The sequence below is a fragment of the Macrobrachium nipponense genome, chromosome 7 (genome assembly GCF_015104395.2).
Source record: "Macrobrachium nipponense isolate FS-2020 chromosome 7, ASM1510439v2, whole genome shotgun sequence".
NCBI lineage: Eukaryota > Metazoa > Arthropoda > Malacostraca > Decapoda > Palaemonidae > Macrobrachium > Macrobrachium nipponense.
The window spans coordinates 83,624,211-83,651,384 of NC_061109.1; the positions used below are offsets into that span (position 1 = coordinate 83,624,211).

Consider the following 27,174-nt stretch of genomic DNA (forward strand, 5'->3'; position numbering starts at 1 on the left):
GACCTGTTGGCTCAGTCTTCGAGACGTCCGGCTGGCCCTTCAACGTCGTCAGGAACCCAACCAGTTTGAGAAAGCAGAAGCCCTTTCGTGGAGGGACTTCCGCTAGATCGTCTCCTCGAGGAAGAAGCCTTCCTAGAGGTAGAGCCCCTTCCAAGTCTAGGGGCAAGAAGTGAGAGATCGTGCCTTCAGTCACCGGTAGGAGCCAGGCTGCAGTTGTTTGCAGAAGCCTGGAGAGTAAGAGAGGCAGACACCTGGTCTCTCGACGTCATAGAGAAGGGTTACAAGATCCCTTTCATAAAGCCGCCCCCGTTGACTTCCACTCCCAGGGACTTGTCCCCTTCGTATCCTCTAACAAAGCGAAAGATACTTTTTCGACCTGCCGAGCAGATGCTCGAGAAACGAGCAGTGGAACAGGTTTTAGACCTGGCAACGCCAGGATTTTGACAACAGATTGTTTCTTGTACCGAAACAATCGGGAGGGTGGCGGCCCGTCTTGGATGTAAGTCGTCTAAACCTCTTTATAGAGAAGCAGAGGTTCAAGATGGAGACACCTCAGTCAGTTCTGGGGGCCTTAAGACCCGGAGATTGGATGGTATCACTCGACCTCCAGGACGCCTACTTTCACGTCCCGGATACATCCCCAATCGATGAAGTACCTTCGGTTCGTATTGAAAGGGAAGGTCTTTCAATTCAGGGCTCTTTGTTTCGGACTGAGTACGGCCCCTTTTATCTTCACCATCTTAATGAAGAACGTGGCGAGGTGGCTCCATCTTTCCAACATCAGAATCTCGCTCTATCTGGACGACTGGCTCATACGAGCCTCCTCGCAGACCCGGTGCCTGAGGACTTGCAAACGACTCTGTCTTTAGCTGCGTCCCTGTGACTTCTGGTGAACTTCGAAAAGTCCACATCATGACCCCAACACAGTCCATCGTGTATCTGGGGATTCAGATGGATTCAGTGGCTTTTCGGGCTTTTTCCGTCCGCCCAGGAACGTCAGCAACAAGGCATAGAAAAAGTGTCGGCCTTTCTAGGAAGGATTTAATGCTCGGTGAGGGAATGGATGAGTCTGGCTGGTGGGGACCATTTCCTCGTCGGAGGAGAAGTTTGTTTCCCTGGGGAGGCTACACCTCCGACCTCTTCAGTTCTTTCTGTCGGACAGCTGGACAGAAAAGGACAACTTCGACATGAAGTTAAGCATCTCGGAAGAGGTGAAGAACCATCTAAGATGGTGGCTCGATCCGTGGAAGCTGTCAGAGGGCATATCCCTCAAGCTTCAGAACCCCGACCTAGTGTTGTTCTCCGACGCGTCATCCACGGGGTGGGGAGCAACTCTAGGGGGGAGGAAGTGTCAGGTACCTGGAGAGGGGAACAGGTAACCTGGCATATCAACTTCAAAGAGCTGGCAGCGGTTCAATTAGCGCTCCAGTTCTTCCAGAACAAAGTCTCCCGTCGTGTAGTTCAAGTCAACTCGGACAACACCACAGCCCTGGCATACTTGAAGAAACAAGGAGGAACACACTCTCGCTCCCTGTTTACTCTAGCGAAAGAGATCCTACTTTGGGAACAAAGGAGAGAGAAGTCACAATATTGACAAGATTCATTGCCGGAGTCGAGAACGTCCGGGCAGATCTCCTCAGTCGACAAGGACAGTTATTGCCGACAGAGTGGGACTCTCAATCAAGAAGTATGCCAGGAACTGTGGGGTCTTTGGGGATGCCCCTTAGTGGACATCTTTTGCAACATCAAGGACGGCGAGACTTCCTCTGTATTGCTCCCCGGTTCTCGATCCGGGAGCAGTAGCAGTAGGACGCCCTTCTATGGGATTGGACGGGCCTGGATCTCTACGCTTTTCTTTTCCCCCCTTCAAGATCCTGGGGGAGGTGATGAGAAAATTTGCAGCTTCGGAGGGGACGAGGTTGACTTTAATCGCCCCCTTTTGGCCCGCAGCGATCTGGTTCACAGAGGTGATGTTCTACCTAGTGGATTTTCCGAGATCTCTTCGTTAAGGAGAGATCTACTCAAACAGCCCCACTTCGAGAGGTACCACAAAAACCTCTCCGCTCTGAGTCTGACTGCGTTCAGACTATCCAAAAGTTGGCCAGAGCGAGAGGTTTTTCGAAATCAGTGGCTAAAGCTATCGCCACCGCGAGGAGACCATCATCAATCGCGGTTTACCAATCGAAGTGGGCAGCCTTAGAAGTTGGTGTAAGAGAAAAGGAGTTTCCTCTACCACTACCTCTGTGAGCCAGATCGCCGACTTCTTGCTTTATCTGAAACAAGATCTGAAGTTGGCAGTGTCAACTATTAAAGGCTACAGAAGCGTCCTATCTGTAGTTTTTCGCCATAGAGGTCTTGACCTCGCTAACAACAAGGATCTCCATGATCTATTGAGATCTTTCGAGACGCCAAGGTACCACTACCGAAGCTACCTTCGTGGAACCTGGATGTGGTCCTCAAATATTTAATGTCAAATCGCTTTGAACCTCTTTCCTCTTCGTCTCTACGAGATTTGACGAAGAAAACTGTATTCCTAACTGTCTGGCCGGACCCGGCGACAGGTTAGCGAAATACAGGCTATCAGCAAACACGTCGGTTTCAAAGGGCATAATGCAGTCTGCTCTTTGAGTATGTCGTTTCTGGCCAAAAACGAAAACCCTTCCAATCCGTGGCCTAGAACATTCGAGATCAAGGGTATGGCAGAGATCATTGGTCAAGAGCCAGAAAGAGTCCTGTGTCCTGTTAGGGCTCTTAGAGAGTATATTCGTAGAACGAAGGATTGCCGAGGTTCTGCGGAGAACTTATGGTGTTCGGTCAAGAGACCAAACATGCCCATGTCCAAGAATGCACTGGCATTCTTTTTAAGAAACACCATTAAAGAGGCGCACGCTTCTTGCAAAGACAGCGACTTGAAGATACTAAAAGTTAATGCGCACGAAGTAAGGGCTATTTCGACCTCAATAGCCTTTCAGAAAAACATGGCTCTTAAAGACATTTTAAGTGCTACTTTTTGGAGGAGTAACTCAGTGTTCGCCTCGCACTACCTACGGGAGGTGAGAACGACCTATGAAAGCTGTTACTCTCTCGGACCATACGTCGCCGCAGACACTATTTTGGGGGCAGGAGGTAGCACTCATCCTTTCCCATAGAAAAGGGTAGGTGAGTTTTTTAATATTTGTATGTTTATGGTTGTAGGGTCGGCTGCCGAGTACAGTCGTCCCTTCCTTTAGCCTTTGGTATATGGGAGTTTGTTGTTAGGCTAACTTAGGTGGTGGTTTTTGCCTCGTTGCCCTCAGAAGTATGGTCATGGTCTAGTCACATTGTGGTCCCGTCCCCGTTGACAGATCATCTAGAGCGCACCAACTACACAGGTCACTACCTTGTTGGTAACTCTAGTGAAGCAGAAGCAGGCTGGGTGACAGTAATCACGAAGTCAGCTATGCTAACAGGTAAGGAACCAAGATGTCAATCATATACATTTATATGTTTCCTAAAATCCTTTTTCTGTCTCTCCCACCGCCAAAGGTGGGATTCAGCTATATATATATCTGACAGGTAAGTTTCATGAACAAAATGATATTGTTTAGATACTATAAAGTTTGTTCATACTTACCTGGCAGATATATATATTTTTAGTACCCACCCACCTCCCCTCAGGAGACAGTGGAGATAGAAATCTGATAGAAAATGGGAATGGTTCCTGATACCCGCCTCCCAGCGGCGGAATGGGTACTAACCACCCTAACTCCCACTACGTGTGTCGTAAGTTTTAGAAATTCTGTCGGACTTCAGAGAATACAGCTATATATATATCTGCCAGGTAAGTATGAACAATCTTTATTGTATCTTAACAATATCATTTTTCTTATATCACTTCTGAAATTCTTTTTTCACGGAATAATGTTGGTTGTGGAGTAGTTTTGAATTAGAAAGGTTTATTCAAAATAAGTTAAAAAGTAAGATAAAAATAGAAAGTAAAATAAGAATAAAAAATTCAGAAAAAGTTAAAATTTGCAAAAAAATAGTTTTGTGGATGATATTATTTGAAGTCATCAGAATCTCAGAGTGATAAGATTCATGGCCATAAAGGGGTAATAAAATTGAATGACATAAGAGAAGTGGTGGAGATATGCGCAGCAGTTGGAAAATTAAGTACTCAAAGATTGATATTGTTGGAACCTATGATGAAAAGAGATGAAGAATAGTCAGACAGAAAAACAGTAGATAATGGTAGCAGCAGGAGGAAGACTAGTGACAAGGGCTAGAAAATATTAGGACACAGACCTTAGGGAAGTCTAGACAGAAATTGCCCAGGACATAGGAGAGTGGAACAAACTCCTGCACATCTAAAACATCAAGGTAAAAGCTAAAATAATAATATCATGGTGATGATTGCCTTTTTCCTTTACAAGGTTAGGTGTTATGGGCTAGGTACTTTGAGTATAATTTGTGTTAATTACTTTATTACCTAGTTTCACATTCACTGAGGTAAGATTGTTGAATAATGGTACTAGAATACTAAATGTAGAAATGAGCAGAATGAAAATATGAGGGAATTTAAAGCATAATTGTCATTTTGGCTCTGTAATAGTGATAGCAACAACACAGCAATCTTTTCAATGAAATAGCTCCAGGACAAATAGCATGTGAGAAGTAGAAAGTTAAAACCTATTGTCTTTCGGTAGGAAGACATTTGAGAGTACCAACAATAGTACTATTAGGATGAGCATATTTAAATCAGGAAGTACCTGAAAGACACTTTGAATAAGTGATAATCATATATCTAAAGGGAAAACTGGGTCAGGTACATAGTAAAAACTTGAGATCCATGTTGATATTCACCATGTTGCATTATTATCATAATATGATAATAATACAACCATGTTGTATTATTATCATAATACAACAGTACAGGTGCCTTTCTAGTTTCATCAGTTGGCACAGGCCTTTACAGTATAGTGTGCATATGTTAGGAACTTAAAAAGATAATTGCAATTATTCATCAATGTCAAGATAAATATAGTAATCAAAATAATAATTGATGACAGTGAGTAAAACACTGTAGCATCTGCAGAGCATATGGTCTTAGAATTATTGAAAATTATTAAAATAAAAGTAAATATCATATCAACAATACATGTGATGACTGCATAGAATTTAAAACAAAATTTGAATAAAAGCTGGATTTTTAAGGGTTGTGTATTTTGAAGAGTGCTGTAAGAGTACTTGGGCTTATTAAATGATATCATTATGGATTTGGTATTATGTGTTTTGTCAAAATTTTCTTTGTATAAATTTTAACACTATATTCTATAGAGCTGTTTACTTTTTGTCAGGAGACAGATTTTGTAAAGTTTATGGAGGATCCTGAGAATCCCTTGAGTGGCTCACCACCACCGCCGCCATCACCAATGGATGAATGGGCGTCGGTCCAAGGGGGAAATTTGATCCACCACCTCACTGAAGCCACTTTTGATAGCTTCATCAACAATAGAGAGGCACTTGTTATGTTTTATGCCCCATGTAAGTAAACATTTTCATTTGTTTTTGTTAGAATTTAAATAAGGTACCCAAATATAGTCTTCTACTATACATGTAGGTAGTCCCTGGTTATCGGTAGGGATTCCGTTCTTGGTAGGGTGCTTATTAGCAAAAACTGCCATTAACAAAACTCAGAGATTTATGGCGCCGATAACTGGTTAATGGTACCACTGTTAGGTATGTTATAGCACCTGGATTGCCATTAACTGATTCCGCCAATAACCGATTCTGCCAGCAACCTGGGACTGCCTGTATATGCTTATGTATTTGGCTGGTTCTGTCATAACCAATTGTACAGTCCAACCTCTTAAATCCAGAAACCTTTTGACCAGGCCACTGCCGAACCACAGAAAATCCCAGAATATAGAATACATCCCAAAAAAAATGAAGCCGCTAGGTGAACAGGCGTGCAAGGTAATTCCACATACAAATAGCTTAGTTTCTGACTTAGCCCACTACTTGGATACGTTCTGACATTGCTTTTTATCATTTTATTACTCATATATTTTAATTTCAAAATTATATAACTTTAAACTGTATAATTTCCTTTAGAATAGTGTACTTTATAAAGGGATTTTGACAAAGGAAAAATCTATTTCAGGGGGAAGACCTGTGTCGCCCAGCGAAATGTTCCTATAGCACACATTTCTAGGTATAAATAAAAGCTAAATATACCAGAGAAAAAAAGCCATATGGAATGCCAGAGTTACTTACTACCTCTGGCTTGCTCACCCTCAAAGGGTGTCGGTATAGCATCAGGGGCGAGTGGAAGCCACTATCACAGATACTTCACCAAATATCTCTCCTCTCTCAAAATCCCCCTCTGTAGAGGTGCCGTTACAACGGCTACCTTCCGCTCGCAACTACTACTGCCTCTGCCAAGAACGCCATTCCTGAATTACGCACCCAAGCTTGGGCCAACTAAAGGGTGGGGAAATGAAAAAGAGAGGGATGGGTTCACTGGGCGACACAGGTCTTCCCCCAGAAATAGATTTTTCCTTTGTCAAAATCCCTTTTCTGGGCTCGACCTGTGTCGCCCAGTGAAATAGTAACAGAGAATTGGCCATACAAGCTTGGAAAATAGAATGTAAACAAAAAACTGTATATGAAAGGAAAATAAAAATTCCTTATAATTATTGTTTTAATAATCCAAGTAAGGATAGCAAAATACAATTGGTAATTAACATCTAATATGACCAAATCCATACCCTCACCAGGAAAAATACAACAGGTAATGAACATAAAAACAAACAAATTAACCCTTAAACGCCGACTGGACGTATTTTACGTCGACATTTTTTGTCTCTCGGGTGCCGACTGGACGTATTTTACGTCGACATACAAATTTTTTTTTAAAAATTCGCGGAAAAATACTTTTAGGCCTACCAGCCGAAAACTCTTGAATCACGCGCCTTGGGGGATGCTGGGAGTTCACGGATCAAGGTGTTGTTTTGTTTACAATCGTTACGCAGGCGCGCAAGCACGAATTTCTTTCTTGCCGCACTAAAAAGTATCTGTGCCACATCTCGGAAATTATTTCGTCACTTTGACATAATTTTTTTACCATTTTAAATTAGCCATTATATGTAGTATTATATATGAAAATGTGCGCATTTTTATGTAGAATACAGCAAAAAAATACTCATGATTGTAGCTTTTATGAGTTTTGAGATATTTTCATATAAATAACGATAAGTGCCAAAATTTCAACCTTCGGTCAACTTTGACTCTACCGAAATGGTTGAAAAACGCAATTGTAAGCTAAAACTCTTATATTTTAGTAATATTCAATCATTTACCTTAATTTTGCAACTAATTGGAAGTCTCTAGCACAATATTTCGATTTATGGTGAATTTATGAAAAAACTTTTTCCTTACGTCCTCGCGGTAACTCTTCCGAAAAAATCAGACATGCGATTGTGGTAATGTTTGCACCATTTTAAATTAGCCGTTACATAAAGTTTTATATATGAAAATGTGCGCAATTTCATGCACAACACAACTAAAAACAACCCATAGTTGTAACTTTTATCAATTTTGAAATATTTTCATATAAAAAATGATAAGTGACAAATTTTCAACCTTCGGTCAACTTTGACTTTACCGAAATGGTCGAAAAACGCAATTGTAAGCTAAAACGCTTATATTCTAGTAATATTCAAGCATTTACCTTCATTTTGCAACAAATTGGAAGTCTCTAGCACAATATTTCGATTTATGGTGAATTTATGAAAAAAATAACATTTTCTTTACGTCCGCGCGGTAAAAATCATACGTGCAATTGTGGTAATGTTTGCACCATTTTAAATTAGCCGTTACATAAAGTTTTATTATGAAAATGTGCGCAATTTCATGTATAATACAACAAAAAATAGTTGAAGGTTGTAGCTTTTCTCATTTTTGAAATATTTGCATATAAATCACGATAAATAGAAAAAAAACCACGTTCGGTCAAATTTGACTCTACCAAAATAGTCGAAAAACGCAATTGTAAGATAAAACTCTTACAGTCTAGTAATATTCAGTCATTTATCTTCATCTTGAAACAAATTCAAAGTCTCTAGCACAATATTTAAATTTATGGTGAATTTTAAAAAAAAAAAACTTTCCTTCCCTCCGCGCGCGGATTCTCCGCCACAAATCTCCGAAATGCGTAAGTCCCATTCTCAGAATATTTGCTCCATTTCATATTAGGCATTTCATAGAGTTTTATATATGAAAATGTGCGCAATTTCATGTAGAATAAAACGAAAAATATTTGAAAGTTGTTGCTTTTCTCATTTCCGAAATAATTGCATATAAAGAAATATATATAAAAAAATTCGACATTCGGTCAAATTTAACTCGTCAGATATGGTCAAAAACTGCATTTGTAAGCTAATATTCTTACAGTATAGTAATATTCAATCATTTGTCTTCATTTTGAAAGAAATTGGAAGTCTCTAGGACAATATTTAGATTTATGGTGAATTTTTGAAAAAATTATTTGTTTACGTCCGCGCGTTACGAATTCATGCATTATTTTGTGATAATATTTTCTCTGTGTTGCTTTTATCGTTTTACAATGTGTTATATACCAAAATGATCGAAATTTAGTGTACATTACAACAAAAAAAAAAGTAAATTGTTACCTTTAACTGTTTTGCGCACAGCGCGATTTAAATACAATTATATATGAAATTTTGTTTTTGCGCTATCATATATCGCATTATTTATGTATGATAATGATAATTTTTTTCATTTCTGATGGTTGCATACTAAACTTCAGGCAATGACAAAAAAAGGAGCCAAAAATGAACTCTTAATCTTGAAAACTAAGCGCGCTGTGATTTTTTGAAAAAAAAATTTTTTCCGCTTCCGCGCTCACTCTGAAACGTCTCCGGCACACGGGAGACATTTTTTTTTTTACCGCTTCGGCGTTTAAGGGTTAATGAACTATGTACAAGTACAGGAGTGGGTTGAAAAGCAATCCAGTCCGGAACAAAAGGCAAAAAGGAAGGGATTACAAGCGAGGCACGTAGGTGAGAGGGAGTACCAAAAGGTAATTAATAGCACAAACAATGATAATAATATACAAATTACAATTACATAACTAGGCTGTATCAGGGGAGACAGTGTTCCCTGCAGCCACTGCCGAATATTTAAGGGCCTCTAGAGACTTTAGATAGTGGCGTTTAAATACTGTCAAAGATTTCCAACCCGTATATTTTTTAAGATCATCGAAGTTCATATGATGAAAATAATTAACTGAGGTAGCCTATGCTCGGATATCATGGACATGAGGAACTGAATCCGGATTGGCTTGTTTAATAAAATAAAGAATTTGTTGTCCGATGGCCTTCAAGGAAATGGTTCCACCATTCTCTCTAATTCAAAGAGGACCTGAAGACTTTTTAGAAGTTCTGCCCAGATAAGATTTTAATGTAATAATAGGACATAATGATGGGTCCTGTGGAAGAGGGACAATCTTCCACGGAGACCATCTGTTCTGTGGGTCTTCACTCTGCTAAGAATTTCCAATCTGAAGAGAGCAGAACTTCTCCTGACGGGAGGAAATCAATATGTTTTGGTTCTCTAGAGAGAGCCGACAGTTCGGATATTCTGGCACCTGAGGCCAGACTCATTAAAAATAATGTTTTCCTGAGAAGGGTTATATATGAGCATGATTCATGAAGCCAACCTGAGTACGTCATTTAAAAACCAGGAGACCGTGTGAGGACGGTCTACCGGTCTCAGGCGAGCACATGCTCTAGGGATAGACGAGAAGTACAAATCTGTTAAATCAATATTAAAGCCAAACTGAAATATCTTCCTCAAGCCAGATTTAGTCATAGTAATGATACTAGCAGCTAGGCCTTTTTCGAACAGAGTTCTAAAAAATGAAATTGTCAGATTCGTAGTCATCGTCTGAACATCTGATTCTTTTAGAAAGATGGCTAACTTCCTCACTGCCGAATCATACTGCCGGAGTGTCAATTCTCTTTTGTCTGACTCCACGAACAGAGTGTTTAGGGGGTCAATATTAGCATCCTTTTGTGCCGCAAACTTCATGAAGTCCATAAAGTTAGGGCATTCAGAATTCTTGAGGAAGCTGACACAGTCCGAGTTTGTACCACCTGAGTCAGCTTTGGGTTGGGAATCCGTCTGGGATGGAGTTTCAACTCTAGTAGAAGAGGAAACCAATTGCTCTTCGGCCAGTTGGGTGCTACCAGTGCTATCTGTCCTTTGAAAGATCTGAGTTTGTGTAGAACTTTCATCAAGAGGTTTATTGGCGGAAATAGGTAAATCTTCTGCCAATTGTTCCAGTCTATGGACATCCATCTGTGGCGTGAGCCAGAGGATCCAAATTGGGAGCCACACAACACGGAAGTTTGTGGTTGGACTCCGTGGCGAACAGGTCTACCTGAAGGATCCGGAATTTGTAGGCAAATCCCATTGAATGACTTTGCATCCAAGGACCAATCCGACTCCAGCGGAGTTGTTCTGGACAGTGAGTCCGCAATGACATTTCGTACTCCTGCCAGGTGAGTGGCTGACAGGTGCCAATGATGTTTCATTGCCAACGAAAAGATTGCTATCATCACCTGATTTACCTATGTGGTTCGACTTGGAGCCTCCTATGTTTATGCATTAAACTATCACTGCACTGTCCAAGACTAGTCTGATATGAATATTCCTAGCCGGAGCTACTCGTTGCAGGGTCAGGAAAATGGCCATTGCTTCTAGTACTTTGATATGGAACTGGCGGAATGTTGTCGACCATGTTCCTTGAACCTTCTTGTACTGAGAATGGCCTCCCCATCCGCTCAGAGAGGCGTCCGTGTGGACTACCAGAGACGGTGGGGGAAATTGTAGCGGCACTGACTTGGAAAGACTCTTGACTCGTCCATGGACGAAGTCTTTTCCTTAGTATCGGCGGAATCAAGGAGATTTTGTCTCTGAGCTTGCTGTTGGCTCTTTTCCGCCATACCTGATTGATGTCCTTCAGTCTGGCTTTCAACGGAACATCTGTTATCGAAGCAAACTGAAGTGAACCTAAGACACTTTCTTGGGTACGACGAGAAGCCTGCCTGTTCTTGAGGAATTGTCTCGTAGCTTTCGCTATCTCTCTGCACTTGTTCGGCGGAAGAGATAGTTTGTGTGCGGTTATGTCCCATTGAATTCCCAACCATTGAAAGCGGGACGCCGGAATGAGACGGGACTTTTTCTTGTTTATCTGGAATCCCAGATACTCTTGAAATTTTATTACTTTGGCTGTTCCCCTGCGACATTCCTTGTCGTTGGTTGCCCAAATGAGCCAGTCGTCTAGGTAAGCTGCTAGCATCACCCCCTGAGCTCTTAGTTCCTGCACTACTGTCTCTCCTAGCTTGGTGAATATTCTGGGCGCTATATTGAGCCCGAATGGCATGACTGAATGAGTAAGCCTGTTTTCCTAGTTTGAAGCCTAGGTAGGGAGAGAAGTTTCTTGCTCTCGGGACGTGATAGTAAGCGTCTGTAAGATCGATAGAGGTGGTGACGACCCCATGGGGAAGTAATGTCCGCACCTGCGAGACGGTTAGCATGCGGAACTTGTCGCATTGAAGGTATGAGTTGAGACGGGACAAGTCCAGAATCACTCTTCGTTTGTCCGAGTCCTTGTTTGGTACACTGAACAAACTGCCTTGAAATTGCAGATGACTGACTTTCTTTATTACCTTCTTTTGAAGAAGGTCTTTGGCATAGTCTAGAAGGTCTGTCGTTGGAATTTGGTGAAAGCTGACTGGTGGAGGAGGCCCTTTTATCCATCTCCACCCCAGACCTTTTGATACGATACTGTGGGCCCACGTACTGAAGGTCCAATGGTCCCTGAAGAGGTACAGTCTCCCGCCTACCTGGAGAGGCTCATTGACTGGATGAGGTCTTACTTCCTCTGCCTCCTCTGAAACCTCTGCCTCTGGAGAGAGCTCTGGAACCAGCTCTGTGCCAGTAAGCTCCTCTTGCTCTGCTACCCCTTGCGTGCCTGTTATAGCCTCGAAACGCCCCTTGCGCTTCAAACGAACCGTTGAAGGCCGGGGACGTCACGAAAGTAGCCGAACTCGAGGACTTGAGTTGGCTGACTCTGTAGCAGTACAAATTGTTTATGTGGTCGTGCCTTAGAGGTCGAAGGTTGACCAAGCTGGGAGACGGGAACTGCTTGCACCACCGTCTGTCTGAGAGGTCTGGAAGGCTTGATACTTCCTGGACCTCTTCCTACCCTTGGCTTGCGGTCCGGAGGTCTCAAACTTCCTTTTGGAGGGAAGGCCCCACCGGACACGAAGGTTCTGGTTAGCCCTAGCCACCTCACTGATGACGCTGTTAACCACGTCATCAGGAAAGAGGTTGGGTCCCCAGATCGATGCCTTAATAAGCTTATTAGGCTCATGTCTGATGGAAGCATTGGCAAGGACATGCTTCCTGCAGTTCCGCCTAGCAACCACAAAGTCATACAGCGACTTTGTTAGGACCCGGAATAGAGGTTCCTCAGTGTAGACAGAGGCCGTCAACTCTGAAGTAGTAACCGAGTTGATCGACCTACTCAGTCTACACTTTGCCTCAAACTCTGCCTTTACCATGGCATCCGGAATTCTGGGTAACCGTTCACTAAACTGTGTGGAAGCACACACTGGATCGAGTTTGCCCACTGTGAACGTTTCCGGAGCGCCCACCCAGCACTCCAAATCTCTGGGAAAGAGCAGAGAGGTAGGCTCTGTCTCTCGAAGCTGAGGCATTGGCTTCTCCTCCATTCCGGCCTACAGAGTTAACTCCGCGATCTTAGATGTGCAAGGGGTCAGGATGTTATCCCCCACCACGAACATGGTGTAGCATCCTTTTTGTGGTGTCAACTTGGTGTTAACGCAATCCCATTCCGAAAGGGTGCGGACCCATGCAGACTGTGCCTGATCCCCAGGATGGATCACAGTCTCCTTTGGGACCCTGTCTATACTGACAAATGTTTCCTCGGCTAACCGAGCGTAGCCTGGGAAGGGAAATTGGAGGTCCGCCGGGAAGAACTCGTAATCTTCCACAGGACGGGTTCCACAGCCTTCAATTGTCAGTATGCCATCTGAAAAGGGAGCATGCAGCGCCAACCGCCATGGGTGGTTGTCCTCGAATGGCGGGAGCTTAGATGCATCTGGCACAATAAATTACTGCTGTGTGCCTCCGGACTGGATAAGTCCGGCCAGCAAGCTCTCCTGAGTCTGTAGTCTCTGAGCCAGAGACAGGAGGGACTGCCCCGATGTCTCTAAACCCGAGGCGAGCTGAGAGGACATCGATTGGAATCTCGAGTCCACAATACTGCTCATCTTCTCCATGAAAAGATTAGCGAAGGCATCAGGGTCGAAGACGAACTCCGTCGGTCTGGCTTTAGAACCCTTAGCTCTCGACCCCTTAGGCGGGGGAGTAGCTTTTACCAAGGAAGCCAAAGGCTTGGGGACCAATGACGACCTGGTGGAGCCCGCCAGAGAAGGCTTAGCTGGTCTGGCAGCCTTTGGCAGGTATCCCCAAGGATCATGGACTTCGAGAAGCCCTGAAAGGAAGAGGAAGAAGGAGTTGGGCTAAAAGCAAGTGTTTTAAATCTAAACCCACCTGCCTCACTTACCTCCCTACCTTCTTCCTGTGAGTCGACGGTCATTGGCTCGCGATGCAGACTGATGGCTGCCACCTCCTCCGTCACCTCCTCGCACAAGCCCTCTTGGTCTTCTGGAGGGGCCTGGGTTTCCAAACGGATCCTCTTGATGATAGGGGCCGCCACTTCCCTAGCTACTGCTGCCGACATTCTTGCGTTTGGATAAAGGAGAGAACACATCTCCTCCGACAGCATGTAGGGGGATCCAGTGGCAACGTTCCTCCCATAACCTTCCACCCAGACCTTAAGGGGCCTGGCCAGCTAATGCCATTCTTTAAGGACAGGACTTTGATATTCAAACCACTTAATAAGGTGACTTGGGACATCTCCAAACCGCATATTATTTTCGCCTCTGACCTTCGGTTTTGTGACGCCAGGGCGATTTATCCCAAAAATAACAATTTTTCAAATTCTATCTCCTCCCTTGATATTTAATATTAAGACCTGGGATTACTACCATATATAGACCTGATGTAGACCTCCAATCAAATGAGGAGTTTTTTTTTGAAAAGTCATTTTTTTGCTAGATATGAATTTTTCATTATGGTAAAAAAATAAACCCTATAAATTAGGAAAACAAAATTTATAAAAAAAAGACGAAACAAAAATTGGAAAAAAGGGCTTTATTTGATTGTTCTATAACGTCTGTCTGAGTAAATTACCAAATTCTAATGTTATAGCTTTAAAACTAAGTGAGAAGATAGATTTTGAAGGTCAATAACTATAGTTTTGAGATACGGGCGTTCAAAGTTTTTCTTTGTATTTTTATAACGACAGTGTTAATAAATAATGATTATTATGAATGTATATTTCTTTTTTGTGTATTAATAAACCAAAACTATTTTATTTATCATAATTTAATCATAAATGATGATCCCTTTGCTCATATATTGTAGCTTGGGGCACTGCGTCAGGCAAGACGGGGCACTCCTTCCTACGCAACTCTCTCTCTCTCCTTCACTAACTCGGCTTATTATAGCGAATTTTCTTCTTCTGTATGTTACCTAGATGTTTGTTCATGAGACTTACTTGGCAGATATATATATAGCTGTATTCTCCGAAGTCCGACAGAATTTCAAAACTCGCGGCACACGCAGTGGGCGGCCAGGTGGTAGTACCCATTCCCGCCGCTGGGAGGCGGATATCAGGAACCATTCCCATTTTCTATTCATATTTTTTTCTGTCGCCGGTCGGTAAACACCTGTTTACAGACCTCCGCCCAGGATTTTTGGATTTGACTCGTTATAAGTATCTGGATTGACTTTTGGTTTTGACTCTGGATTGTTGGATTGGCATACGCGATAGTGGACTGTTTTTGAATTTTGGATTGGCTTTTCTCTGAACGTGATGTCGGGATCAAGTTCAGTGAGCTTCAGAGTGTGTGTGAGAAGTGATTGCAAGGTGAGGCTACCGAAATCATCGGTAGACCCCCACACAGTATGTATGGGGTGTAGGGGGCATGTTTGTTTGCTGGTTGATCGTTGCATTGAATGCAAAAGTTTGACTGAGGATGAATGGAAGGTGTATGAATCCTATCGGCGTAAGTTGGAGCGCGATAGGATCAGGAGGTCTTCCTCTAAGAGCGGTTCTACGAAAGGTAAGGGAAGTAACATTTCGCCTATATTAACACCAGTAGAATTTGCTTCACCTAATCCTGTGTTGTTGCCTGAGGGCCCTAGTTCTGTGTCTGGAGAAGGTAATGCCCTTTCTCTGATTCTAGAGTCGTTACGTACTCTAGAGTCCAAAGTGTTGGCCCTTGAAAACGGCTCGAATAAAGTGTGTGATCGTGCCCCTAGTGTTGTGGAGGGGGCGTCAGATCGGCCCCATAATGCCTCTAGGTCTAGACCTCTGTCGGACTCCCAGACCTCAGGGAGTGGGCATGTCGAAAGCCGCAAGAGGGTTACGGGGGCTCCCCACCGATCTGGCGTCCCTTCGGCAGGACCTGTTGCTGCTTCCCAGGCTGCCAAGGAGCGTGCTCAGGCTCGCATCCTTAAGGACTGTTTTTCGTCCTCCGAGGCGCCCTCCCCGCGCAAGGGGTGGAGCGCCCGGAGTGACTCGCGTCCGCTGAAAAGGACTTTTCCTAGGGAGGACGCTTTACGTCCCCTCTCTCCGCTCTCGTTGCGGTCTTCGCCTGCGTCGTATGACGCGTTTCCTCCACAGAAGAGAGGTAGGACGTCGTCCGAGGACGACGCTGAGAAACGCTTCTCTCGCGCCTCGGAGAGGCAGGTTGCTGTTCCTTTGAGAAGGAAGGAGGCGTCCCCCCGCCCCTCGTCTTCTCGCAGGCGCAGCCCTTCACCGCCTCTCGGTTCTTCACCTACGAAGAGCATTCTTGCGTCGCTTCAAGACCAATTGTCGGCCTTGATGGCTCGGAAGACTCGCCCAGCAGCAGTTGAGCCTAAACGAAGGAAGGACGCTAGACTGCCTGTCAAGAGGACGAGGCAGTCTCCTTCTCCGTCTCCTCGTTCGTCTCTGTCTCCACCCGTACGTCAGGACGCCTTTGAGGACGCTCGACAGGACGCCTTGGAGGACGCTTTTGATGACGCTCGGCAGGACGTTTTCGAAGACGCTCGTCGGGATGATGTGCTTGACGCTTTGCCTGCGGAGAAGACTTTCGAGAGCCCTCAGAAGGACGCTTTGAAAGCGAAAGCAGGACGCTTGAGCGTGAGAAGTAAGGACGCTCCTCGTGAGAGACTAAGAATAACCTCTCTTGACGCGCAGCGCGGTCAGGACGCCTGTCGTGGTTCGAGCTCTAGAGATCGACAGAAGGTCGGTCGCTTTGAAGAGACTGATTTTAGTCTTCCTCGAAAGCCTTTGTTGAAGGCTAGACCCGTTGGGCGCAGGCCCTCTCCAGAGGTTCAATCTCCTTTGCCTCTTCGGGAGGAAGGAGAGTTTAGTAGTCCAGCGGATTCAGTGGAGGAAGAACAGCCGTCAGAGTCGTCAGTCTCCGACTACAAGGTGCTGGTTCGCCTTTTACGTTCCTTGTTTGGCGAGAAGTTCCAGCCTGCAGCTCCTAAGTCTCCTCCCTCTCAGTTTTCGTCTTCGAAGTCGAGCAAGGTTTCGGAAGTGGTGGAGATGAAGACTTCCTTGTCCACTAAGAGAGCATTCAAGAAATTGCAAGATTGGATGGAACGTCGGAAGGATCAGGGCAAGTCGACTTTCGCCCTTCCTCCTTCAAGACTCAGTGGGAAAGGCGGCATTTGGTACGAGACCAAGGCGGAAGTAGGAGTTAAGATCCCTTCTTCTTCACAAGGGACTTTGCTAGTCTGGTGGACGCCCAGAAGAGATCACTGTTATCGTCAGCTAAGATTTCATGGACCCCAACGGAGATCGACCATCACATGAAAGGTCTGTTAAAGACTCTGGAAGTCTTTAACTTCCTAGACTGGGTGTCTAGGAGTCCCCTGGATCTTCAATTCTAGGAAGTCCTGATTCTGGAGTCCTGATGCTTTGAGTCTGGGGGAGCTGTCCAATGTGTTGTCATGCATGGACAAGGCCGTCAGGGATGGTTCGGAAGAGTTAGTGTCTCATTTCGGCACTGCTTTCCTCAAGAAGAGAGCGCTGTTCTGCAATTTTACAGCGAGGTCTGTTTCCGCATCGCAGAAGGCAGAGCTTCTCTTTGCACCTCTTTCGAGCCATCTCTTCCCCCAGGCTATGGTAAGGGACCTGGCAGTGAGCCTACAAGAGAAGGCTACCCAGGATCTCTAAGCCCAGTCTTCAAGACGTCCCGCAGTCCCTACCACGTCGTCGTCTGGACGACCTCCTAGGAAGGTTAAGCCCTTTCGTAGCGCTCCTCCCTCGAGAGCTGCTCCTCGAGGGAGAGGACTTGCAAGAGGAAGAGGTTCCTTCAAACCTAAATCCTCTAAGTGAAAAGAAAGTCCTTCAGATGCCTGTCGGAGCCAGGCTAAAGTTCTTTGCGGGTGCGTGGAGAGAGAGAGATACAGATGCGTGGTCCCTCAAGATAGTGGAACAGGGGTACAAGATCCCTTTGTGGACCCTCCTCCTCTGTCTACGACTCCCAGAGATCTTTCCCCGTCATATCAAGGGGAGAAACATCAGGTTCTTTTAGATCTTTTGGAACAAATGATCATGAAAAGAGCGGTGGAGCAGGTCTTAGACCTGGGGTCACCAGGATACTACAACAGACTTTTCCTGGTACCAAAGCAGTCGTCGGGGTGGCGTCAGTCTTGGACGTAAGCAGCCTGAATCTTTTCGTGGAAAAGAAAAAATTCAAGATGGAAACACCTCAGTCGGTTCTAGGAGCCTTAAAACCGGGCGACTGGATGGTGTCCTTGGACCTACAGGACGCATACTTTCACGTGCCTATCCACCCTCTTTCAAGAAAGTTTCTGAGGTTTATGCTAAGGGACAAAGTTTGGCAATTCTGAGCCCTTTGTTTCGGTTTAAGCACGGCTCCGATGGTATTTACCATGATCATGAAAAACGTAGCGAGATGGTTACATTCTGCAGGAATAAGAGTGTCCCTGTATCTCGACGATTGGCTGATCAGAGCATCGTCAGAAGAAAGGTGTCTGAAGGACCTTCACTTCACTTTGGCCTTGGCGAAGTCCCTGGGACTTCTGGTCAACCTCGAAAAGTCGCATCTGACCCCAACACAGTCCATCGTGTATCTGGGGATTCAGATGGATTCAGTGGCTTTTCGAGCGTTTCCGTCCCAGGAACGACAGCTGCAAGGCTTAGAGAAAGTCTCGGCATTCCTGGGGAAGGAAGCTTGCTCGGCGAGGGAATGGATGAGTCTGCTGGGAACCATTTCCTCGCTGGAAAAGTTTGTTTCCCTGGGAAGACTACACCTCAGACCTCTCCAGTTTTTCTTAGCAGACGAATGGAGAGTCAGAGAGGATCTGGATGCGACCCTTTTCTTCACCAAATCGGTGAAGAACCATCTAAGATGGTGGTTAGATCCTCGGAAGTTTCGAGAGGGGTTGTCCCTAAAGCTTCTGAGCCCAGACCTAGTGTTGTTTTCCGACGCTTCGTGTCGGGATGGGGAGCAACACTGGGAGGGGAGGAAGTGTCAGGCACCTGGAGGGGGGAACAGGTGTCCTGGCACATCAATGTAAAGGAACTAGCGGCGGTTTTTCTGGCGCTACAGTTCTTCCAACAAAAGGTTGCAGAGAAAGTAGTCCAAGTCAACTCGGACAACACCACAGCCCTTGCGTACCTAAAGAAGCAGGGAGGTACACACTCCCGTCCTCTGTTTTATTTAGCGAGGGAGATTCTGCTGTGGGCAGATGCGAGACGGATAAGGATCCTGACGAGATTTATTTATCGCAGGAGTCCAGAACGTCAGAGCAGACCTTCTCAGCCGACAAGATCAGATCCTGCCGACGGAATGGACGTTGCACCAGGACGTCTGTCGAGAGCTCTGGAGACTGTGGGGGTGTCCGTTAGTCGACCTATTTGCGACGTCGAGAACAAAGAGGTTGCCTCTTTATTGCTCTCCTGTGCTGGATCCAGGAGCAGTCGCGATAGACGCTCTGCTCTGGGACTGGACGAACCTGGACTTATATGCCTTCCCGCCATTCAAGATCATGGGGGAAGTAGTAAGGAAGTTCGCGGCATCGGAGGGGACGAGGTTGACCCTGATCGCCCCGATGTGGCCAGCGAAAGAATGGTTCACAGAGGTAATGTCATTCATCATAGACTTTCCGAGGACATTGCCCTGGAGGAAAGATCTACTCAGACAGCCCCACTTCGCAAGATATCACCGAAACCTCTCCGCTCTGGGTCTGACTGCGTTTCAGACTATCGAAAAACTGGCCAGAGCGAGAGGTTTTTCTAAAGCAGCTGCAAAGGCGATCGCCAATGCTAGGAGAACGTCCTCGAGAGCTGTTTACCAGTCGAAGTGGGCTTCCTTCAGGGCATGGTGTAGAAAGGAGGGAATTTCCTCTTCCTCTACCTCTGTGAGCCAGATAGCCGATTTCCTGCTATTTTTAAGAAATGTGCAGAAGCTGGCGGTCCCGACCATCAAGGGATATAAGAGCATGCTGTCGGCAGTCTTCCGACACAGAGGACTAGACCTGTCTGATAACAGGGATCTTCACGATCTCCTGAGATCATTTGAGACATCCAAGATACCTCAGGCGAGGCCTCCTTCTTGGAACCTGGATTTAGTCCTTAGACTGTTAATGTCGAGTCCTTTCGAACCTCTACATGAAGCGTCTCTTAGGAACTTGACTAAGAAGGCTCTTTTCCTAACTGCTCTGGCGACGGCGAAGAGAGTTAGCGAAATTCAGGCCATTTGTAAGAGAGTGGGCTTCAAAGGGGACAATGCTGTCTGCTCTTTGAGTCCCACTTTCTTAGCAAAGAATGAAAACCCGTCGAACCCTTGGCCAAGGAGCTTTGAAATCAAGGGTATGACAAGCCTTGTGGGCCAAGAACCTGAGAGAGTCCTGTGCCCTGTCAGGGCTCTAAAGTATGTCCACAAGACTAAAGAAGTACGAGGTCCCTCAGATAATCTCTGGTGTTCTTCGGTTAAACGACCCGATATACCGTTATCCAAGAACGCTTTGGCGTTCTTTCTGAGGGACGTCATTAAAGAGGCTCATTCGTCTTCCACACAGATCGATTTTGAGCCTCTTGCGAGTGAAAGCTCACGAGGTCAGAGCTGTTGCAACCTCGCTTGCCTTCCAAAGGAACATGTCGATCAAGGACATCCTTGACGCCACCTTTTGGAGGAGCAATTCAGTATTCGCCTCACACTACTTGAGAGATGTGAGAACGATATACGAGGACTGTTGTTCTCTTGGGCCATACGTTTCTGCAGACACAGTCTTGGGGGCTGAAGGTAGCTCTCTCTCCCTATCCCTTAGTTAGGTTTAGGTTAGTTTTTAGTTGATGTGTTTTTTGGTTGTGGTGAGGCTTTGGTGAAGACCTCCCATCTTTTAGCTTAGTGTTCAGGGGGTCTTTGTTAGTTGGTCAGGTGGTGGTCAGTTGCTTCGTTGCCCTCATTTGTATGGCTCTATGCTCTTGTCACATTGAGGTCACGTCCCCGTTGACAGAGCATTCAGAGCGCACCAGCACTACAGGTCTCCACCTGGCTGGCAACTCTGATTAAGCACAAGCAGGCTGTAGTGACAGTAATCACAGAGTCTACTTTGCTAACAGGTGAGGAACCAAGGTGTATATCATCTACTTAATTTAAGTTTCCTACAAATCCTATTCTGTCTCTTCCCACCATCCGAAGGTGGGATTCAGCTATATATATATCTGCCAAGTAAGTCTCATGAACAAAATGTTATTGTTATAATACAATTAAGTTTGTTCATACTTACCTGGCAGATATATATATAGCTGTATTCTCCGAAGTCCGACAGAATTTCAAAACTCGCGGCACACGCAGTGGGCGGCCAGGTGGTAGTACCCATTCCCGCCGCTGGGAGGCGGATATCAGGAACCATTCCCATTTTCTATTCATATTTTATCAGTGCCACTGTCTCCTGAGGGGAGGTGGGTGGGCACTTAATTATATATATCTGCCAGGTAAGTATGAACAAACTTAATTGTATTATAACAATAACATTTTTCCTAGTATTTTCCATTTTGACATGATAAAATTCTTGCCGAAACAAAAATAAACAAACGTAAATGCAAGAGAATGTCAAGAGGTGAAATTCGAAGTTGTACTCTCTTTTTACAAAGACAATGTTAATAAATCATGATTATTATGAATATCATATTCCTTTTTGGGTATTAATAAACCAAAACTATATTATTTATCATAAATTAAGATAGTTTTGCTCAAAGATCGTAGCCTTGGGGTCAGTGTGACGTGTGCTTCAGGCAAGACGGGCGCGTTTACTTACTACGCAACCCTCCCTCTCTCTCTTCACTAACTACGCTAATATCGCATATATTTTGATATTCTCCATTTATATTAGAGGGAATTTTCTTCATCTTTATGTTAGCGAGATGTTTTCTTTGTCTTTTCCTCATTGGCATGATGAAATTCTTGCCGAAACATAGATAAGCATATGTAAAAGCAAGCGAATGTCAGAGGTGAAACTCGAACGTGTAGTCTACTTGAAGTCTGTGCTCCCACTGATCAATGCATCATGGTTGAATAGTTGATACTCCCCTCTGCGACCCACGGAATCTCTACAGATGCCATTTCTCACAATTTCTTTGACAATAATTATCGAAATTTACGATAACAGAAGAAATATTGCATTTTCTTGTACGGATAAATGTTTTAGGCTTATTGAGTTATGTTTACTAATTACCCTGTAACTACGAAAGTAAGAGGAATTTTGACTAAATATTTCGTATACATATTCTCAATTGCCATATGAAGCTCCATGAATTTTTTCATGACAGCATTTTTTGCCCTATACCACCATATATAGGGGTTCCGGCCGGCCCCCTTAAGGTTCGACAACGAGGAGGCCTTGAGCTCCAGAGGGGTCTGTAAGAGAGGACGAAATCAGATCCTCCAGTGGCAGAACTATATCCAAAAAATCAAAACATTACTGAGGTGAGGATGGTACCTACCGACTCCTTAGTCACGTTCCCAACCAAAGCGTAACACACTTCGCAGCTGTCTGGATGCCAGACTACGAGGTTGTCAACCTGCACCGCACAGCTGGCATGAGATCGGCAGACCTCATGCCCACACGGTTGCTGGAGAACGGCTGCGCACCCCAACTCCAGACAGCTTACCATCTGTAAGTTGGAATTGATACATGAGTATCGTCAAAATAATTCCGCCAGAGTTAATTCCGGCGGTATGTGTACACTTAGACTAGTTCTACTAAAACCAGCTATAGGTAAACATCAACTATTAAATAAAATTTTTCTTGACATTAAAGCTCTGAATGTCTCCGCCTGCTCCGGAATCCATAATCTCGTTATCGCAATATCTATGACCGGCGGAGTTGGCCTGATATGAGCAGAACAGGGAAACAAGGTAAAACCTAAGCCTGAGTCTGATTGCACCGGAGTAGAGTAGCAATTCCAAGTCAATTGGAAACGCATTCTCTAAGCCTAGTTCCGCCCCCACCGGAGTGGGGAAGCAGCGATAACACCAGAGAAATACAGAAAACGGAGCTGCGGGAACAGCGGTACTAAGAACTCCGGCGTATAACATCCTGGCGAATGTGATGGTAGACCACACCTCGCCGGAATAAACACAGGCCCGGAGACATACCAACAGAGACTACATAATAAAATTTTTCTTAACATTAAAGCTCTGAATGTCTCCGCCTGCTCTGGAAACCATAATCTCATTATCGCAATAGCTATGACTGGCGGAGTTGTCCTGATACGAGCAGAACAGGGAAACAAGGTAAAACCTAAGCCTGAGTCTGATCGCACTGGAGTAGAGTAGCAATTCCAAGTCAATTGGAAACGCATTCTCTAAGCCTAGTCCCGCCCCCACCGGAGTGGGGAAACAATGATAACACCAGAGAAATACGGAAAACAGAGCGGCGGGAACAGCGGTACTAAGGACTCCGGCGTATAACATCCTGGCGAAATGAGATGGTAGACCACACCTCGCCGGAATAAACACAGGCCCGGAGACATACCAACAGAGACTACATAATCTAATCCTTAACCTCCTCCGACTAATCCCCCGGAACAGTGCTCGACGCTCCAGCTGCTGTTCACCGGTAGGATTACTAGGTCAGCGAGCTAATGAAGCACCACCAGAATGAGTCCGGAACGGAAGGAAGAGCCCAGAGGAGAAAGGTAAACTAGTAACTGCCTGGCAACAGCAACCGGTCAGGTGATTACCACCCTCCGAGAAGCCGTGAAATAGCCTACTACTAAAGGGGCAGAAGACTGCATGCCAACTGACACCCTAAAGGAGGTAACGGCCAAGGCTATACTTTACAAAATGTATTGATAAGGAATTATTGGAAGTACCGACGAATAAAGGCAAGCCCATCTACGAGCCTAGCCTAACCCTCCAAAATCGGATACCCCGATCTGGTCAGGTAGCCTAGGATTGGCGCCTACTAGTTCGTCACGAAAGAGGACACACTAGAGCCTAACCTAACCCTCCAAAATCTAATACAGTAGTATCTCGAGATACGAAATTAATCTGTTCCGAGGCGCCCTTCGTATCATGAGGTTTTCGTATCTTGGACCACATTTTATATGTAAAATGGCTAATCCATTCCAAGCCCTCCAAAAACACCCCAGTAAATTTCATAATAAAGCTAAATTGACCTATAAACAGTGAAATACTACAACAATTTGGACCATTCAATACCTAAATTAATAACAAAATGCAAAATAACCTGTAAATAAAGTGTACATTAGTGTACATGGTAACAAGAAATATACTGTACGTAAAATGTGTAAGCTTACCTACCTTTTGAGTGAGGCTATCTCCGAAAGTGGAGGCAGAGGAGGAGGACGACAAACGACAGATAACATACGTACGTACGTACGTACACTTAACTTTACGAAAACATATAAAAATTTAAGGAAAACTAAAACTAAAATTTACGAAACACATTAACAAAACTGTAACAGTTAACTTTACAAAAAACTAAAAATTATTTATTTATTTTTTTTATTTTTTAATTTTTTTTTTTTTTACTTTACGTAAGCTTTTTTTTTTTTTTTTTTTTTTTTTTTTTTTTTTTTTTTTTTTAAATATAGAATTTCAACTTCATCACCACTTTCAACGTTCTGTTTATCACTTGGTTCTTCCTTTTTGCTTTCAACTTTCTTTTTTTCATCACTTGGTTCTTCCTTTTTGCTTTCAACTTTCTGTTTTTTATCACTTGGTTCTTCCTTTTTGCTTACTCCTGCTCTCCTGCTAATGCTGAAGGCCTCTTTAAAAAATAACGATCCAAGGAAGATTGCTTCTGCCTACTTTTCACAATGTTCCTGAAACGACTCAGGCAAACGTCATCGAACTGCGCAAGCATACGACCTGTGTGAGCCTTTTCAGGGGGTCTTTTTTTTTTTTTTTTTTTTGATGAACGATTGCACTTTATGAAAAGTGGCTAGAACATCCTGAATTTCTGCCGTTGTCATAGGGTCCTCCTCCTATTCCTCGCCGCTGCTAGAGAACTCTTGAATGACGTTATGTTGCATGGCCTCCAACTCCTTCAGGTCATCCGTCGTAAGCTCCTCTTGGTGCTCCTCGAGAAGGTCGTTGATGTCGTCCTCGTCGACGACCAGCCCCATGGACTTGCCGAGTGCAACAATCTCGTCAAGATCTGGTTGGGAAACAGTTTCGGGATCGCCAACTGTTTCGGACTCGGCAGCACCAGCTTCACCCACGTCGAATCCCTCGAAGTCTCGGGCGGATACGGCATCAGGCCAGAGTTTCCTCCACAAGGAATTCAAGGTTCGCCTCGAAACCTCCTGCAAAGCTTGGTCGATGAGTCGGATACAAATGACGATGTCGAAATGCTCCTTCCAAAATTGATACAAGGTGAGGTTTGTGGTATCGGTGATGTCGAAACATCTCTTGAAAAGATGTTACGTGTACAGCTTCTTAAAGTTCACTATCACTTGCTGGTTCATGGGCTGGAGGAGAGGGGTGGTGTTGGGCGGAAGAAAAAGAATCTTAACGAAGGAATACTCCGCTAGGATATCTTCCTCGAGGCCAGGAGCATGGGGAGGGGCATTGTCCAACACCAGCAGACCTTTCAGGGGGAGGCGCTTCTCTTCCAAAAATTTCTTCACTGTCGGGCCGAAACACAGATTTACCCACTCGGTGAACAAAAGCCTCGTTACCCAGGCTTTTGCATTAGCCCTCCACATCACTGGAAGCTTCTCCTTCGGCTCGAGGAGTCTCGGAATGATACACCAGTATGGGCTTCACCTTGCAATCCCCACTGGCGTTGGAACAAAGTACAAGCGTAAGCCTGTTTTTCATAGGCTTATGCCCGGGTAGCTTCTTCTCCTCCTCCGTGATGTACGTCCGACAAGGCATTTTTTTCCAAAAAAGGCCAGTCTCATCACAGTTGAAAACCTGCTGAGAACTGTAGCCTTCCTTGGTCATCATCTCGTCGAAAGTTTTCTTAAATGCTTCGGCCGCTTTCGTGTCCAAGCTGGCAGCCTCCCCATGACGCACCACCGAATGGATGCCAGTCCGTTTACGGAATTTCTCGAACCAGCCATGCGAAGCCTTGAACTCTGGGGTTGGCGTTGAAGTCCCTTCCCCTCCGTTGTCTTCCGCCTGCGGCCGAAAATAGGGCTGGCCTTGTGGGCGATTGCTGTCTCCGTTACCGTATCCCCAGCGATTTCTTTGTCTTTTATCCAGACGAGGAGCAGCCGTTCCATCTCGTCGTGCACGTGGCTCCTCTTGCTGGACAAAATAGTGATGCCCTTCGACGGTGTAGCTGCTTTGATGGCATCCTTCTGTTTAAGGATGGTGGTTATTGTCGACGGATTACGGCCGTATTCCTTTGCAATCACACACAATCGCATACCAGCTTCGTACTTCTTGATGATCTCCATCTTTGTTTCCAAAGAGAGCATGCGCTTCTTTCCGTGAATTTCAACTTTCTTGGGACCCATGACTACGTTTTCTTGTACGTAATTTACGTATAATTTACACAAAGTTTTCGCACAACACGATAATACGTACTGCAACGAAATCACTAACGAATTTAAGTTACTAAACGAAATCGTTGGACCGAACGAATGCCGCGTGCGTACGATAAAGATGCTGGTATGAAGAGGCCGAGGTAGGCACGCCACCATGTACGTATAAGATGCATGATGGGAGGGATGCTGTCCAATAGGAGAGAAGGATCTCATGGCGGTGACTAGCGTCAGGAACCAATGGGAGAGCAGGAGGATGGTGGCGAGTCTACTAGTACTAAGATGGTGGCGCGCGGCGCGAGTTTCAAAATTGTTATCGGGGCAAATCTCGGACTTTCAGAAACCTTTTGTATCTTGAAAACTTTTCGTATGTAGAGCCGTTAAATTTTTCGCATTGGCTTTTGTATCTTGAGTTTTTCGTAAGTTGAGCCTTTCGTATCTCGAGGTAGCACTGTATATCAACCTGGTCAGGTAGATAGGCCTAGCACATACGTTACGTAACAAGAGAGGAACTCTCTAGTAAAGAATCACCCTCCAAAACTAAAATGTCAGTCAGGTCAGGTTAGCCAGGACTAGTATCAACTATGGGTAGCGAGAAGTACTCTCAACTACTTAGCCTACCTTCCAAAACACAGCCTAGCTCTGGTCGGGTAGGCTAGGGTAGGTAAATATTCGTGTAGGACTTCCAAACCTCATCAAAATACAATTAGCAATATAATATTATAATATAATAAAATAAATAATACCACATACACTACATGCATGAGCACCGCAAATGAATGAAGGTTTCCTTTACCTCCCAAAACTAAAATGGCGTATCGCTAGCCTAGCCTAGGTCGCCTCAAACACAATACTCGCGCATGACGTAGGAATGAAAATTATCACTGCACTCTCGTGAGGGAATCAAATTGCTCCTGAAGGACTGATGATAAACGAGGGAAACCCCCTAAAGAGGCTAATAA

At 44.8% G+C, this 27,174-nt stretch overlaps 1 protein-coding gene across 1 annotated transcript in view; it reads left to right on the forward strand.

Moving 5' to 3' along the window:
* Nucleotides 1–27,174, forward strand: part of LOC135217159 (protein disulfide-isomerase A5-like) — a 150,609-nt gene that overhangs the window by 119,488 nt on the left and 3,947 nt on the right. Inside the window, exon 11 of the mRNA XM_064252879.1 lies at nt 5,337–5,523. Within this exon, the coding sequence (XP_064108949.1) occupies nt 5,337–5,523 (187 nt within the window). The remainder of the gene's footprint in view (nt 1–5,336; nt 5,524–27,174) is intronic.